Genomic DNA, 13,694 nt, shown 5'->3' with positions numbered 1-13,694 from the left:
CGACAGCATGAGAGAAATGTCCATTTCCTCCTCCTCCTTCTTTTTTTTTTTTTTTTAAGATTTTATTTGACAGAGTTAGAGCAAGCACAAGCAGGGGGAGGGGCAGAAGGAGAAGGCTCCCCACTGGGCTAGATTTTCCAGGACACTGGAATCAAGACCTGAGCCAAAGGAAGACACTTAACCCACTGAGCCATCCAAGTTGCCCTGAGAAACGTCCATTTCTTTGTAGACTGGCCAATACTTAGCATTCTCTTTTGTCAATATAATAGGTAAAAAGTATTTTGTTTTAGTTTACATTTCTTTACTAGTGCAATTGAATGCCATTTTATGTTTGGCCATTTGTATTTTTTTCTTTTAAAGATTTTATTTAGGGACGCCTGGGTGGCTCAGCAGTTAAGCATCTGCCTTTGGCCCAGGGCGTGATCCTGGAGTCCAGGGATCAAGTCCCACGTTGGGCTCCATGTGTGGAGCCTGCTTCTCCCTCTGCCAGTGTCTCTGTCTCTCTCTCTCTCTGTCTCTCATGAATAAATAAAATACTTTAAAAAATATTTATTCATGAGAGACACAGAGAGGCAGAGATATAGGCAGGAGGAGAAGCAGCTTCCCCAAAGGGAGCCTGATGCGGAACTGGATCCCAGAACCCCGGGTTATGACCCGAGCCAAAGGCAGATGCTCAACCACTGGACCACCCAGGTGCCCCATTTGTATTTTTTTAAATTATGGTATTTTGAGTATAGTTGACATACTAATGCTATGTTAGTTTCAGGGTGTACAGCTTAGTGATTTTTTACAGGACATAAATTGAGGGATTAAAATTTAAAGAAAACTTAAAGATTTTGAGTCCAAAATAATTTGTAGAAATCAAAATCTCATTTTAAAATTTCTAAATGTGCAAAGAAATAAGTATTCCTTCCCAACTTATTTATTATCTTTTAGCTGGATGTTATAATCCATGTCTGAGTAGAATATGGAACCATATTGGTTTTTAAATCAAGAGGTTAATTTTCTATCATGTTCAAGTATCTTTAAAAATTTTGTTAGTAACTTAATTGTGTCGTTTAGTAACAAAGTTAAAAAGTTGATTTTTATGTGGTCAGAATAATTTTTTATCTTTAGTTTCTGACCTTAATTTTGTGATTGTTAATGTCTAATTGATTTGTAATAAAGCTAAATAAAATCTGCTTGTGTGCCCTCTCCCTTATTACTTAACATTACATCAAATATTTTGTATAAGGCTTATTTTGTAACTACCAGATACTTAATTTACTTGACTTAGCAGTATTTTGGGACATGTTTTCCACCTTGTTGAAGGGAAAGTCCCATAAATGTCCTATATTGTATGATTTTCATAAAAGGTAAATAGTATATGTAGAACATAATTCATTCAAATTCTAGATAATGTTCAGGCAAATACTGTTCTCTATTAAATTAGATTTTTTCCTGTCCCCATTTTATGCCCTATTTACCCATATTCTTGTATTTAATTTTTCTTAATGAAATGTTTATCCTTATGCACGTTTACACATGTGCATACACTTACACATATATAGGTGTACTTTAAGTATAAAGAAAAATGAAAGAAATATTTGGGTACTTGTTATCCTGGTTTAGGAATAGAATTACTGTAATACTCCAGATCCTTGTATGTCCATCCCTGGTAACATCTTAATCCTCCATCCTTCTTCCTTTGATAAGTATTCTTTTTAAAAATCTGCTTTTGATTTTTTTTAATTTAATTTATTTATGATAGTCACAGAGAGAGAGAGAGAGAGAGGCAGAGACACAGGCAGAGGGAGAAGCAGGCTCCATGCACCGGGAGCCTGACGTGGGATTCGATCCCGGGTCTCCAGGATCGCGCCCTGGGCCAAAGGCAGGCGCCAAACCGCTGCGCCACCCAGGGATCCCTGCTTTTGATTTTTTTTTTTTTTAAGATTTTATTTATTTATTCATAGAAAGAGGCAGAAAGAGAAGCAGGCTCCATGCAGGGAGCCCGACATGGGACTCAATCCTGGGTCTCCAGGATCAGACCCCAGGCTGCAGGTGGCGCTAAGCCGCTGTGCCACGGGGCTGCCCCGCTTTTGAGTTTTAACTCAAAGATTGCTTCATTCTATGAATTGGTCAATGTCATGATTTTATGGGTTCATTTTTGCTGGATTATTATGTTTTTTTGTAGATAACAGATCCCAAGTTTATTCTGCTTTTCAATATTTACTTTAGATTATGTTCAGTAGGTGATATACCATCTAGTTGCTAAGTAATGAACCAAAAACTAAAAGACAATGTAAAGTTTTGATTTAGAGAGTCAGTCTCTGTTGTCAACTACTGTCTTAAATAAGATGGGGACACGTGGTAATACTATGATAGTTTTGTACAAACTTTTATTTTTTATGACTTTACCTATATACAACCTATTATGATTGTCAAACATGTTATCCTTGTTTGAAGTCTTCTGATTTATTGTCTGGATTGTCCTTGATGAATGTCAATATATGAATTGTATAGCAAAATGTATCCCTTTGGAAAGTGAGTTCCTAACTTTACTGTATTGAAACATGTTATATTTCTGATTTTTTCCTGTTGTATTCTGTGAGAGAAATGATTGGTCAAGCAGTTTAAACTGATATTTCTTACTTTTGATTTGAACACTGAAGACCAATTTGAATCTATGTTTGAATTATAGTTGATTTCTTGTTAAAAATTTCTCTCAGAACTTTGAGTTTTGTTGGAAATGATGACAACACTGGCTTACTGAAATTGATATAATAGTTAATATGTTGAATTAAGTGGTTGTAAGACCAATTCTGCATGGTTTTTGTTGTTGTTGTTGTTGTTGTTTTTAGAGCTCAGTTCCCCTAAAATTATAAAAGCAGGAAAACTCAAGACAAAGAAATCCAACAAGGTATGTTTTTACATGAAATACTTCTTAGCTGTATTGATTTTGAAAATTGATATGTTAGAAACTTTTAGATTACTGTGTACTTTTCTTTTAGTTGTATCACTGATGTTAGGTTAAAGTTGTTATACGATATACTAGAGAGTTGTAGCCTTTGTCAAATTCTGTGTATATTAATTTGTTTCGTTATCCTATGTAAGTCACTGTAGTCAGCTTCATTAAATAGTGCTTGAAGTTGGATCATAAGACCCAAGCATTGTTATTTCAGTGTTCTGTTATTTGGAGAAGCTTTTGAATTAATTTGGCAAATGCCTGCATATAATTGTATGTAGGTAATTTTTAAAATTGCTTTCACTTTTAGAAAATATTCTTTCTACATAAGATTTCTAATTTGCAGATGTAACACTTATTTATTACTTCTTAGGCTAGTGATTTCAGCGATATGGCGAATTGGCCAACACCAAGTGAATTAGTGAACACTGGAGTGAGTATTGCTTTAAGGCTTTTTTCTTAATAAAGGGAAAATATTCTCATTTCAACATGCAGAATTTATTTTACTTCAGATTTAGGGAATTACATTAATAAAGAAGTGCTGAGAACTTTTCTTATGAACCCATTTTTCAGATACTTGGTTTTATTTATCACATTGTCTTCATCTGATTGTATTCTCAGGAGGTGTTCTTACATTTGGAAGGGTGATTGCCATGCTGTTATCTTAATGTAATGCTTACAATTAAAGAGATTAATTTTTTTAAAGATTTATTTATTTGAGAGACACAGAGCCTCCCATATACGGAGGTTGGGGAGGGACAGAGAGACTCTCAAGCAGATTCCTTGCTGAGTTCAGAGCCTAAAGCATGCTTGATTCTACTACCATGAGATCATGACCTGAGCTGAAATCAAGAGTTGGGTACTCAGTGGACTGAGCCACCCAGGTACCCCAAAAGAGATTAATTTTTAATATGAATCTAATTTGAAGCCTGTTTTGTTTCAGAATTTGCTATGTTTTTTGATATAATCTTTTTAATATGTATTGAAGTGCTAATTATATACATATATGTTATATGTGTATATATCAAATCAAGTGTTCAATGAATGGACTTTTACTTGAACTATGAAAGAAACTAAAAGATGGTTCTGACATACTCTATCAGGGGCTTTTAAGAGGAGGGTTACCATATATAGTTATCTGGTTACATTTTTTCATTTGATACTACACTTTCCTATTTTTAATTTGTACAGTATTGCTTTCTGGTTGTAGATAATATATTTAAACAGCTTTAATTAGTGTATAAATAACATATAATAAACTGCACATGAAGTATACAATTTGATAAGTTTTGACCTATGTATACCTGTGAAACCATCACCAAAATCACGATAATGGACCTAACCGTTACCTCAAAAGCTTCTTCACACTCCTTTATTATAATTCTCCCTGTCATATTCCACCCATCAACCCAGGCAATCACTGATATGCTTTGTGTTACTTATAATTAATTTTCATTTCTTAAAATTTTATGTAACTGGAGTCCTATAATATGAATTTTCCCCCTGGCTTTCACTTAGTTTGAATACTTTGAGATTTATGTATGTCGTTAATGTGTATCAGAAATTCATTCCTTATTGACTGCTGAGTATTATTTCATTTTATGAATGAAATGCTGTTTGTTCATCTATGAATGGATATTTGTATTCATTTTTGGCTGTTAAAAATGAAGCTGCTGTATGAACATTTGTGTACAAAATTTTGCATGGATATATTCTGTCCTTTTTTCTTGGGTAAATAACTAGGAACAGAATGACTGGATTGTGTGGTAGCTATTTGTTTAGCTTTTTCAGAAACTACTAAACTTCATTCCCACCAACAGTGTATAAGAATTCCAGTTGTGTCTCAGCGTCACTAATATTCAGTGTAGTTAGTTTTTTAATCTAATTCTATTAGATGTGTGGTGCTATCACACTGTAGTTTTAATTTGCATTTCTCTGACTAATGAATGATGCCAAGTACCTTTCCATTTACATTTGCTATCTATATATCATTTGTTGAAGCGTCTGTTCAGTTGTAGCCCATTTTTTAAAAAATGGGGTTGTTTTCTTATTACTGCATTTTGACACAGCATTATGTACTTGGGATCCAAGTACTTCATCAAATACTTAGCAGATATTTTCTCCCAATCTGTAGCTTGACTTTTAACAGTATCTTTTGAAAAGTAGTTTTTGGTAAAAGTTGTTATTTGTTTTACAGTATTTAGAAAAGGTTGACTAAGCACAAATTTTTGGATATGTTAGTGAAAATGTTCATGGATATTACTTCATTCAGAAAAACTTTTTGCAGTGTCACAGTGTCATCAGCCAAGGAAATAAGAAACCACAAAATAGAAAAGAAAGAGAAGACAAGGTTGAAAAGAGAATTAACAGTGAGAGCAAAGAAAGCCGGGAAACAAAATTAGATGGTCCTGGTGAAAATGCCAGTGAGGATGAGGCTCAGTCAAGTAATCAACGAAAGAGAGGTTAGTTCCTCTAAAACTTTGCTTTTTTTTCCCAGAAGTTTTATTGAGAAATAATTGATACATGTCATTGTATAGTTTAAGATACACAAACACAATGGTTTGATATATGTATAAATTGTGAAATGATTTTCACAATTTTAGTTAATATCTATCCTCTTCCAGTCATAATTTTTTTTCTTATGATGAGTACTTTTAAGATCTTATCTCTTAGCAACTTTCAAATACATAGTCATCATGCTGTATATTATTTACATCTCCAGAACTTATTTGTCTTATAACTGGAAGGTTGTACCTCTTGACCACCTATATCATTTCTCCCACCCCTGGCAACCACCAGTCTACTTTCGGTTTCTGTGAACTCTGCCCTTTTAGATTACACATGTAATTAAGATTATACTGTATTTTTCTGACTGTTTCACTTAGCATAATGCCTGTTGTTGCAAATGGCAATTTATCTTCATTTTGATTTTAATTTTTTGAAGAAAGTTGTAGTAATGAAGAATTAATCAGTTGGTTCCTATTAGTCACCAATGGGTATTTTATTAGATTTCTCCAGGATACCATCTGCAATGGTAACTGATTTGCTTTTGTAACATTCTTGAACTATTAGGCTTTCCTTTTTTGCATTTGACTTGTATTCTATGTAAGTATAGAATGAAGTTGCACGTAGAGAGATGGGCATAGGTATGTTCTTTAAAAAAATTTTTTTTAGATATATTCTTTTTCTTTTTAAGATTTTTATCTATTTATTCATGAGAGACAGAGAGAGAGAGAGAGGCAGAGACACAGGCAGGGGGAGAAGCAGGCTCCATGCAGAGAGCTCTCGATCCCGGGACTCTGGAATCATGACCTGAGCCGAAGGCAACTGCCCAACCACTGAGCCACCCAGGTGTCCCTTTAATTGCTTTCAGTTAAAACTGATCAGCCAACAATAAAATCCAAGTATTTTTTTTTTAAATTTATTTATTCATGAGAGACACAGCAAGAGAGAGAGAGGCAGACAGAGACACACAGGCAGAGGGAGAAGCAGGCTCCATGCAAGGAGCCTGACATGGGACTTGATCCCGGGTCTCCAGGATCACGCCCTGGACTGAAGGTGGCGCTAAACCGCTGAGCCACCAGGGCTGCCCATGAGCCACTGGGGCTGCCCCCAAGTTTTTAATTAATTAATTAATTAATTAAAAAATGTTCTTTATGAGAGACAGAAAGAAAGAAACAAGAGACATAGGCAGAAGGAGAAGCAGGCTCCCTGCGGGAGGCCTGATGCAGGACTGAATCCCAGGACTTCAGGATCATGCCCTGAGCAGAGGCAGATGCTCAACTACTGAGTTACCCAGGCACCTCTGAAGGAAAGATTGGTTTTATTTTTTAATTTTATTTTTAAGTAATCTCTACACTCAATATGGGTCCTGAACTCACAACCCCAAGATCAAGAGTTGCTGTTCTACTGATTGAGACAGCCAGGCATCCCCAAATCCAGGTTTTTATATATAAATTTAAGAGTCATGAATTGACTCTCCTTAGAGCACACATCTTTTTATCTTTTTTTTTTAAGATTTTATTTATTCATGAGAGACAGAGAGAGAGAGAGTGGCAGAGACATAGGCAGAGGGAGAAGCAGGCTCCATGCAGGGAGCCCAATGTGGAATTCGATCTCAGGACTCCAGAATCACACCCTGGGTCAAAGGCGGCTCTAAGCCACTGAGCCACCCAGGAATCCCTCTTTTTATCTTTAAAAGAAGGACTTGTTTGTACTAGAGAATCTCACAGATTCTTTCATGTTCTCTTTCTTGTCCGACCATAGTTTGTAGGATTTATAGGAAATCAGTACTGTGGTTGCATACTGATAATTCCCTTTCCCTTAATTACCTTGGTAGTTTTTCCTTTGCGCATGAGTCTTCTTGTTTTAGTCATAAATATATATTGAGTAGAAAACTAAACATTTTGAGACATGGGATGCCTGAGTGACTCAGTGGTTGAGCGCCTGCCTTCACGCTCAGGGCGTTGATCCTGGAGTCCAGGGATCAAGTCCTGCATTGGGCTCCCCGCATGGAGCCTGCTTTGTGTCTCTGCCTCTCTCTGTCTGTCTCTCATGAATAAATAAATAAATTTCTTAAAAAAAAAAAAACCAAAGTGTTTTGAATCATCAGCCAACCTTTTTCAGTGTGTACAGTGCAATGTCCTACCAGATATACCCCATTCTTTTTTCTATTTTTGAATTTTATTTAAATTCAGTTAATTAACATATTACTTTCAGAGGTAGAGGTCAGTTATTCATCAGTCTTATATTAACACCCAGTGCTCATTACATCATGTGCCCTCCTCCTTAATGTCCATCACCTAGTTACTCTGTCCCCTCATGACCTGCCCCTCCAGCAACCCTCAGTTTGTTTCCAATAATTAAGAGTCTCTGATGGTTTGTCTCCCTCTCTGATTCCATCTTGTTTTATTTTTTTCCTCTCTTCCTCTATGATCCTCTGTTTTATTTCTTAAATTCCACATGAGTGAGATGATATGAAAATTGTCTTTCTCTGATTTATTTCACTTAGCATAATATTCTCTAGTTCCATCCATGTTGTTACAAATGGGAAGATTTCATTATTTTTGATGGTTAAGTAGTAGTGATTGTATATGCATATACCACATCTTTATCTAGTCATCTGTCGATGGCTCTAGACATCTGAGCTCTTTCCACAGTTTGGCTATTATGGACATTGCTACTATAAACATTGGGGTGCAGGTCCCCCTTCAGATCACTACATTTGTATCTTTGGGGTAAATAAACCAGTAGTACAATTGCTGGGTCGTAGATATACCCCATTTTAAAGTGTAAGAGTCAAGTGTTAGGAGTAGTGTATTGCATGTACTGTTTATTCATCAGAATTAAACAAAAGAGTGGGTATTTTGCTTGAAAGTGAAAGAATAATAATGATATTCCATCAATTGGCTTTTCACATGAATTTTATAAATATTTGCACAGACAAATTTATCAGGGAGCTCTGTGAAAAGAAAGTTATTTCGGTTCTCTACAAGAACCTTTAAGGACAGACAATGTCTTCCATTTAATTAAAATTTAGCTTCCTTTCAGAATTGCAAAGCTTTAATGAAAATTGTACATTGTCATTAAATGATTTTATTTGGTTTTCTTCAAGCTAATAAGCACAAGTGGGTACCACTCCACTTAGATGATGTAAGACCAGACAGTCAAGAAAGACCAGGATCTCGGAACAGCTCAAGATGTCAACCTGATGCAAATAAATCATCATATAATAATAGGAGAAATGATACACGAAGTAAGTTACCTTCTAAGAGAAAAATGACACTAAAGAACTTAATGTTCATAATTTTATTTTATTTATTTATTTTTAAAGATTTTATTTATTTATTCATAAGAGAGAGAGACAGAGACAGAAGCAGAGGGAGAAGCAGGCTCCATGCAGGGAGCCCGACGTGGGACTCGATCCTGGGACTCCAGGATCACGCTCTGGGCTGAAGGCGGTGCCAAACCACTGAGCCACCTGGGCTGCCCAATGTTCACAATTTTAATAACTGTGTAAAGTGCAAACTACTTGAGAATAAGTTGCAGACATTGAGCCCTTTTAAAAAAAAGTTTTTATTTTGTAAAGATTTTTATTTATTTATTTATTTATAAAAGATTTTATTGATTTATTTATGAGAGATACAGAAAGAGAGGCAGAGGGAGAAACAGGCTGCCCCTAAGGAGCCTGATGCAGGACTTGATCCCGGGCTCCAGGATCATGCCCTGCACTGATGGCAGATGCTCAATCACTGAGCCACCCAGGCACCTCAAAAAAAAGATTTTTAAAATTTATTCATGAGAGACACACAGAGGCAGAGGGAGAAGGCTCCTCTTGGAGCAGGGTGCCTGATGTGGGACTCAATTCCAGGATCCTAGGATCATGACCTGAGCGGAAGGCAGACTCTTTAACTGACTGACCCACCCAGGTGTCCCCACTGTGCTCCTTTTAACACTAAATGCTTTTAGAGTATATATAGAACAGTAATGTGGTATGACTGTTCACAGGCTGACTTTCCCCATAATGTCCTTTTCAGTTTTTTTTTCTCCCTCCTTTCCAGGATCTAATGTGATATGCATTGCTTTAATCGTTTGTTCTCTTTAGTCTCCATTAATCTGGAATAGTTCTTCTGTTTTCATCTTTTATGACATTGTTTTTTTCCCCTGAAGACTTTGAGACAGGTGGTAGATAATTCTCACTTTGGGATTTTTGATGTTTCTTCATGAATGGATTTGGGTTTTGAATTTTTGGTGGGAATACTGCAGAAATTAAATGGTTTTCTTCTCAGTGCATGGAAATGCACATGATCTTGGTTTATCTTATTGCTGATATTAGTTAACTTTGAGCACTTCATTAAAGTGATGTGCTCTAGGTTTCTTTATGATATGCTTTTTTCTCCCTTATAATTAATGTGTAATTTGTGCGAGAGACTTTGAAATTTTGGAAATACCCAGTTTTTCATCAGATTTCCACATGACTTTTCCATTGATGATTCTTGTCTTATTTAGTTATTACCATAATCATTGCAAATGCTGATTTTTCTTACTGTATCATTACTTCTATATTTACTAGTTGACATTCCACTCTAAGGAATGGCTTCCCTTATTATCAATGTGGACTTAATGGCTTATTTTTTTCAGTGGATTATAATCCATTACCGAGAGGTTTTAGCTCGATGCTTAGATTATCCCAGATTTGGCTAATGAGAGCCTCTTATGGGTTATTTGTGACTCTTATTAAAGAGTCAACTTTACTGAGCTATAAATTATACATGTATAAACTACGTTCACATGTAATGTTATTACTTAAAATTAAAGATCGTTTCCCAGATATGTTATGTCAACAGGATTTCTCACATTTCAGAAAGCAGAGGAGGACAGTAGGATATGTTACACCAATTAGATAGGCATTTGGTTTTATAGGTCTCTGCTGAAATCTTAGGTCTGATAATTTTCAAAGTGTATATGTTGTCCTGTGAAAGGAGAAGCTTAAGGAAATGTTACAGGGGTGCCTGGGTGGCTCAGTTGGTTAAGCAGTCTGCCTTTGGCTCAGGTATGATCCTAGATTCCTGGAATTGAGCCCCATGTCAGGCTCTCTGCTCAGTGGGGAATCTGCTTCTTCCTCTTCTCTGTGCTCTCTCCCTCTTTTCTGTGCTCTCTCTCCCTCTCAAATAAATAAATAAATAAATAAATAAATAAATAAACAAACAAAATCTTAAAAAAAAAAGATTACAAACATAATACTACCACCTGAAAGTTTCCAGTTATATTATGAAAAACTTAACACACAAAAAGTTGAAAGAAATTATACAGTGAATACTTGTTTAACCACTACCTAGAGTTGGTAATTTTGCTATATTTAACTCACCTATGTGTTGAATCATTTGAAAGTAACTTGCAGATAAACATGACACTTCAGCACTGATGTCCTAAGAAGTTGCAGCATCTAGGAAAATCAACAGTAATTCCCTAATATCATCTGAAATCTAGTTATATTTGTTCAGTTGTCCACAAAATATGACTTTAAAATTATGAAACTTGTCTACAGAAAAACTGACATTTTTTACCTTTGTATCTTTGTTTTTCAAATATATTACTTTGTTATATTAAAGTAATATATATTTATAATTAACGATTTTTCTTACTAGATATTGGGAATATGGGATGCCTGGGTGGCTCAGCGGTTGGGCGCCTGCCTTCAGCTCAGGGCATGATCCAGGAGTCCCAGGTTCGAGTTCCGCATCAGGCTCCCTGTATGGCGCCTGCTTCTCCCTCTGCCTGTGTTTCTGCCTCTCTCTCTCTCTCTCTCTCTCTCTGTGTCTCTCATGAATAAATAAATAAAATCTTTAAAATAAAGTAAATATTGGGCATGTAAGAAAACATGAAGGTTGTAACGAACCTTGATCAATGCTGGGAACTTAGCACCAAGTTTAGAAAAGCATATTACCATTGCCCTTTACCCTTGAACTTCCCTGTGTGCCCTCTTCAATTTCATCCCACTTCCTCTCTTCCCAGAAATAAAGGCGTGAATGTTTGGTTTTTGAGTATTTTTACTTGAAACTGCCATTCAGTATGATGTCATCAATATATTCTTTGGCACTCATTTTTTTCACTTTAATTTTCTTAGATTTATGCATGTTGGTTGTATTGTTGTGAGTCCTTTTCCCTGCTTATGTATATTTCACTATTTGATCAAATCTGTTATTGGTAGATATTTGGATTGTTTCTGGTTGTTATTTTTAAAAAATATTTATTTGAGAGAGCATGAGAGAGAGCACAAGGTGATGAGGGGCAAAGGGAGAGGGAGAAGCAGACTCCCTGCTGAGCAGGGACCACCCCATCTCCCCCACGCGGGGATTGATCCCAGGACCTTGAGATCAGGACCTGAACCAAAGGCAGACACTCAACCTCACACTCTTTGGGGTAATTTCTTCGGATTGCAGCCCATGAGTGCATTATGCAATTGATGTACTGGGTCATGATCAGGTTTTTAAAGAAATTGATAGGCTCTAGAGTGCTTCACTCAGAATATGCTTTTCATGACAATTGTGTTTATTTTTAAGATTTTATTTATCAGAGAGAGAGAACAAGCAGTGGGGGAGGAGGGGCAGAGGGGCAGAGAGAGCAGCAGAGTTCCTGCTGAGCAAGAAGCCAGATGTGGGGCTCTTCCCCAGAACCCAGAGATCATGACCTGAGTTGAAGGCAGAGACACCCAACTGACTGAGCCATCTAGGCACCCCAACAATTCTGTTTAAATTACAAAAAAAAAAAAAAAAATTGTGTGTTTTAGGGTGTAACATAGAGAGTAGTAAGACTTTCCTGTGGGTTGAGACAGATGTGTTTGAAAAAGACTATATTAAGATACGCATTAAAGAGGATCTAGGGCAGTGGTTCTCAATGGAAGTGATTCCCCCTTCTCCCCCTTAAGGGGGCATTTGGCATTGTCTGGAGATAGTACTGGTTTTCACAACTGGTGGGTGGGGGGTGAGTGCCCACTACTGGCATCTCTTGGGTAGAGGTCATGGATGATGCTAAACATCCTCCATCTCCCTACACTATCTGGCTTACAATGTCAACAGTGCCAAGGTTGAAAAACCTTGGTCTCTAAGATATATGTACCTTCGAATTTGATTTTTCCAAATTGTTTTTCAAAGTGGATGTGCCTGGCTTTGCTCTTGCTAATGGTATACAGTGTTCAACCTTTTTCTGTCTTGGTCAGTCTTTGATATCATAGGACTTTAAAATTTTGTCGGCCTGTCTTAATACTCTGTCTTAATTTTCATTTCTCATGACCACCGAGGCTGAATGCCACTTTCTATATTTATGGTCCATTTGCATACCTGTTTGTGTACCTGTCTTTTAGCCATTTTTTCCCATTGAGTTACTATGTTTATGTGTGTATGTGCACTAATGCATTATATATATATATCCTGGATATAATTCCTATATTGTACTGCAGATATTTTCCATTATTTTTTAAGATTTTATTTGAGAGAGTGCCATCACAAGCAGGAGGAAGGGGCAGAGGGGGAGGGAACGCCCGACTCAGGGGGCTCGTTTCCTGGACCCTGAGATCATGACCTGAGCTGAAGGCAGACGCTTAACTGACTGAGCCACCCAGGTGCCCCTCTTCTAGTTTGTTCTGTGTTTTCATTTCCTTTTATCTTTAAAAGGAATGTTTTTTATTTAAATTGAGGCAACTGTTCCTTAAACATTTTATAAAAAGTTACTTTTAATTTTTGTATAATGCAAAGTCAGTTGTCTTAGAACTCCTTGAATCTTCAACAGTACCATTTTAACAAAGGACCTCTTTATCTTTTTATTATGTTATTTTACTTATTAGAATGTCTTCTTTATATGTCGATATTATTGTAGGCCTTCTTTTATGCTGGGGACATTTTGACAAATTCCTATGAAATCTCTTAAATTTGTATCTATCTGAAGAATGCCTGGTTACTAATAACCAGTTACAAAGTGTGGAGGGGATAGTTTCCATGTTTTCATAAAAATAATCATGATATTCACTGTTGCAGATTGGAATGTATAAAAATAATTTTGTTTTTAAAAGGTTGGAGGCGTGATAGAGAAAAGAGAGACGATCAAGATGAAGTTTCCAGTGTGAGAAGTGAGGGTGGCAATATCCGAGGTTCCTTTAGAGGCCGAGGAAGAGGCCGAGGACGGGGAAGAGGACGAGGCAGAGGAAATCCTCGACGTAGGACATTAATTTTTTGTTAAATTAGATGAAGTTTGA

General features: G+C 36.4%; 1 protein-coding gene across 18 annotated transcripts in view; it reads left to right on the top strand.

Moving 5' to 3' along the window:
* Positions 1-13,694, top strand: part of LARP1B (La ribonucleoprotein 1B) — a 130,027-nt gene that overhangs the window by 7,298 nt on the left and 109,035 nt on the right. For all 18 annotated transcript variants that reach the window (XR_005373936.1, XR_005373933.1, XR_005373935.1 and 15 more), the window contains exons 2-6: positions 2,841-2,899; positions 3,318-3,377; positions 5,232-5,406; positions 8,559-8,699; positions 13,512-13,655. Coding sequence is in view for 13 of the 18 variants with exons in the window: in XM_038564672.1 (XP_038420600.1) it covers positions 3,336-3,377; positions 5,232-5,406; positions 8,559-8,699; positions 13,512-13,655 (502 nt within the window). In the remaining 5 variants the exon portion in view is untranslated. The remainder of the gene's footprint in view (positions 1-2,840; positions 2,900-3,317; positions 3,378-5,231; positions 5,407-8,558; positions 8,700-13,511; positions 13,656-13,694) is intronic.

Source organism: Canis lupus, chromosome 19 (assembly GCF_011100685.1).
Source record: "Canis lupus familiaris isolate Mischka breed German Shepherd chromosome 19, alternate assembly UU_Cfam_GSD_1.0, whole genome shotgun sequence".
Taxonomy (NCBI): domain Eukaryota; kingdom Metazoa; phylum Chordata; class Mammalia; order Carnivora; family Canidae; genus Canis; species Canis lupus.
This window is presented reverse-complemented; position numbering and strand designations above follow the sequence as displayed.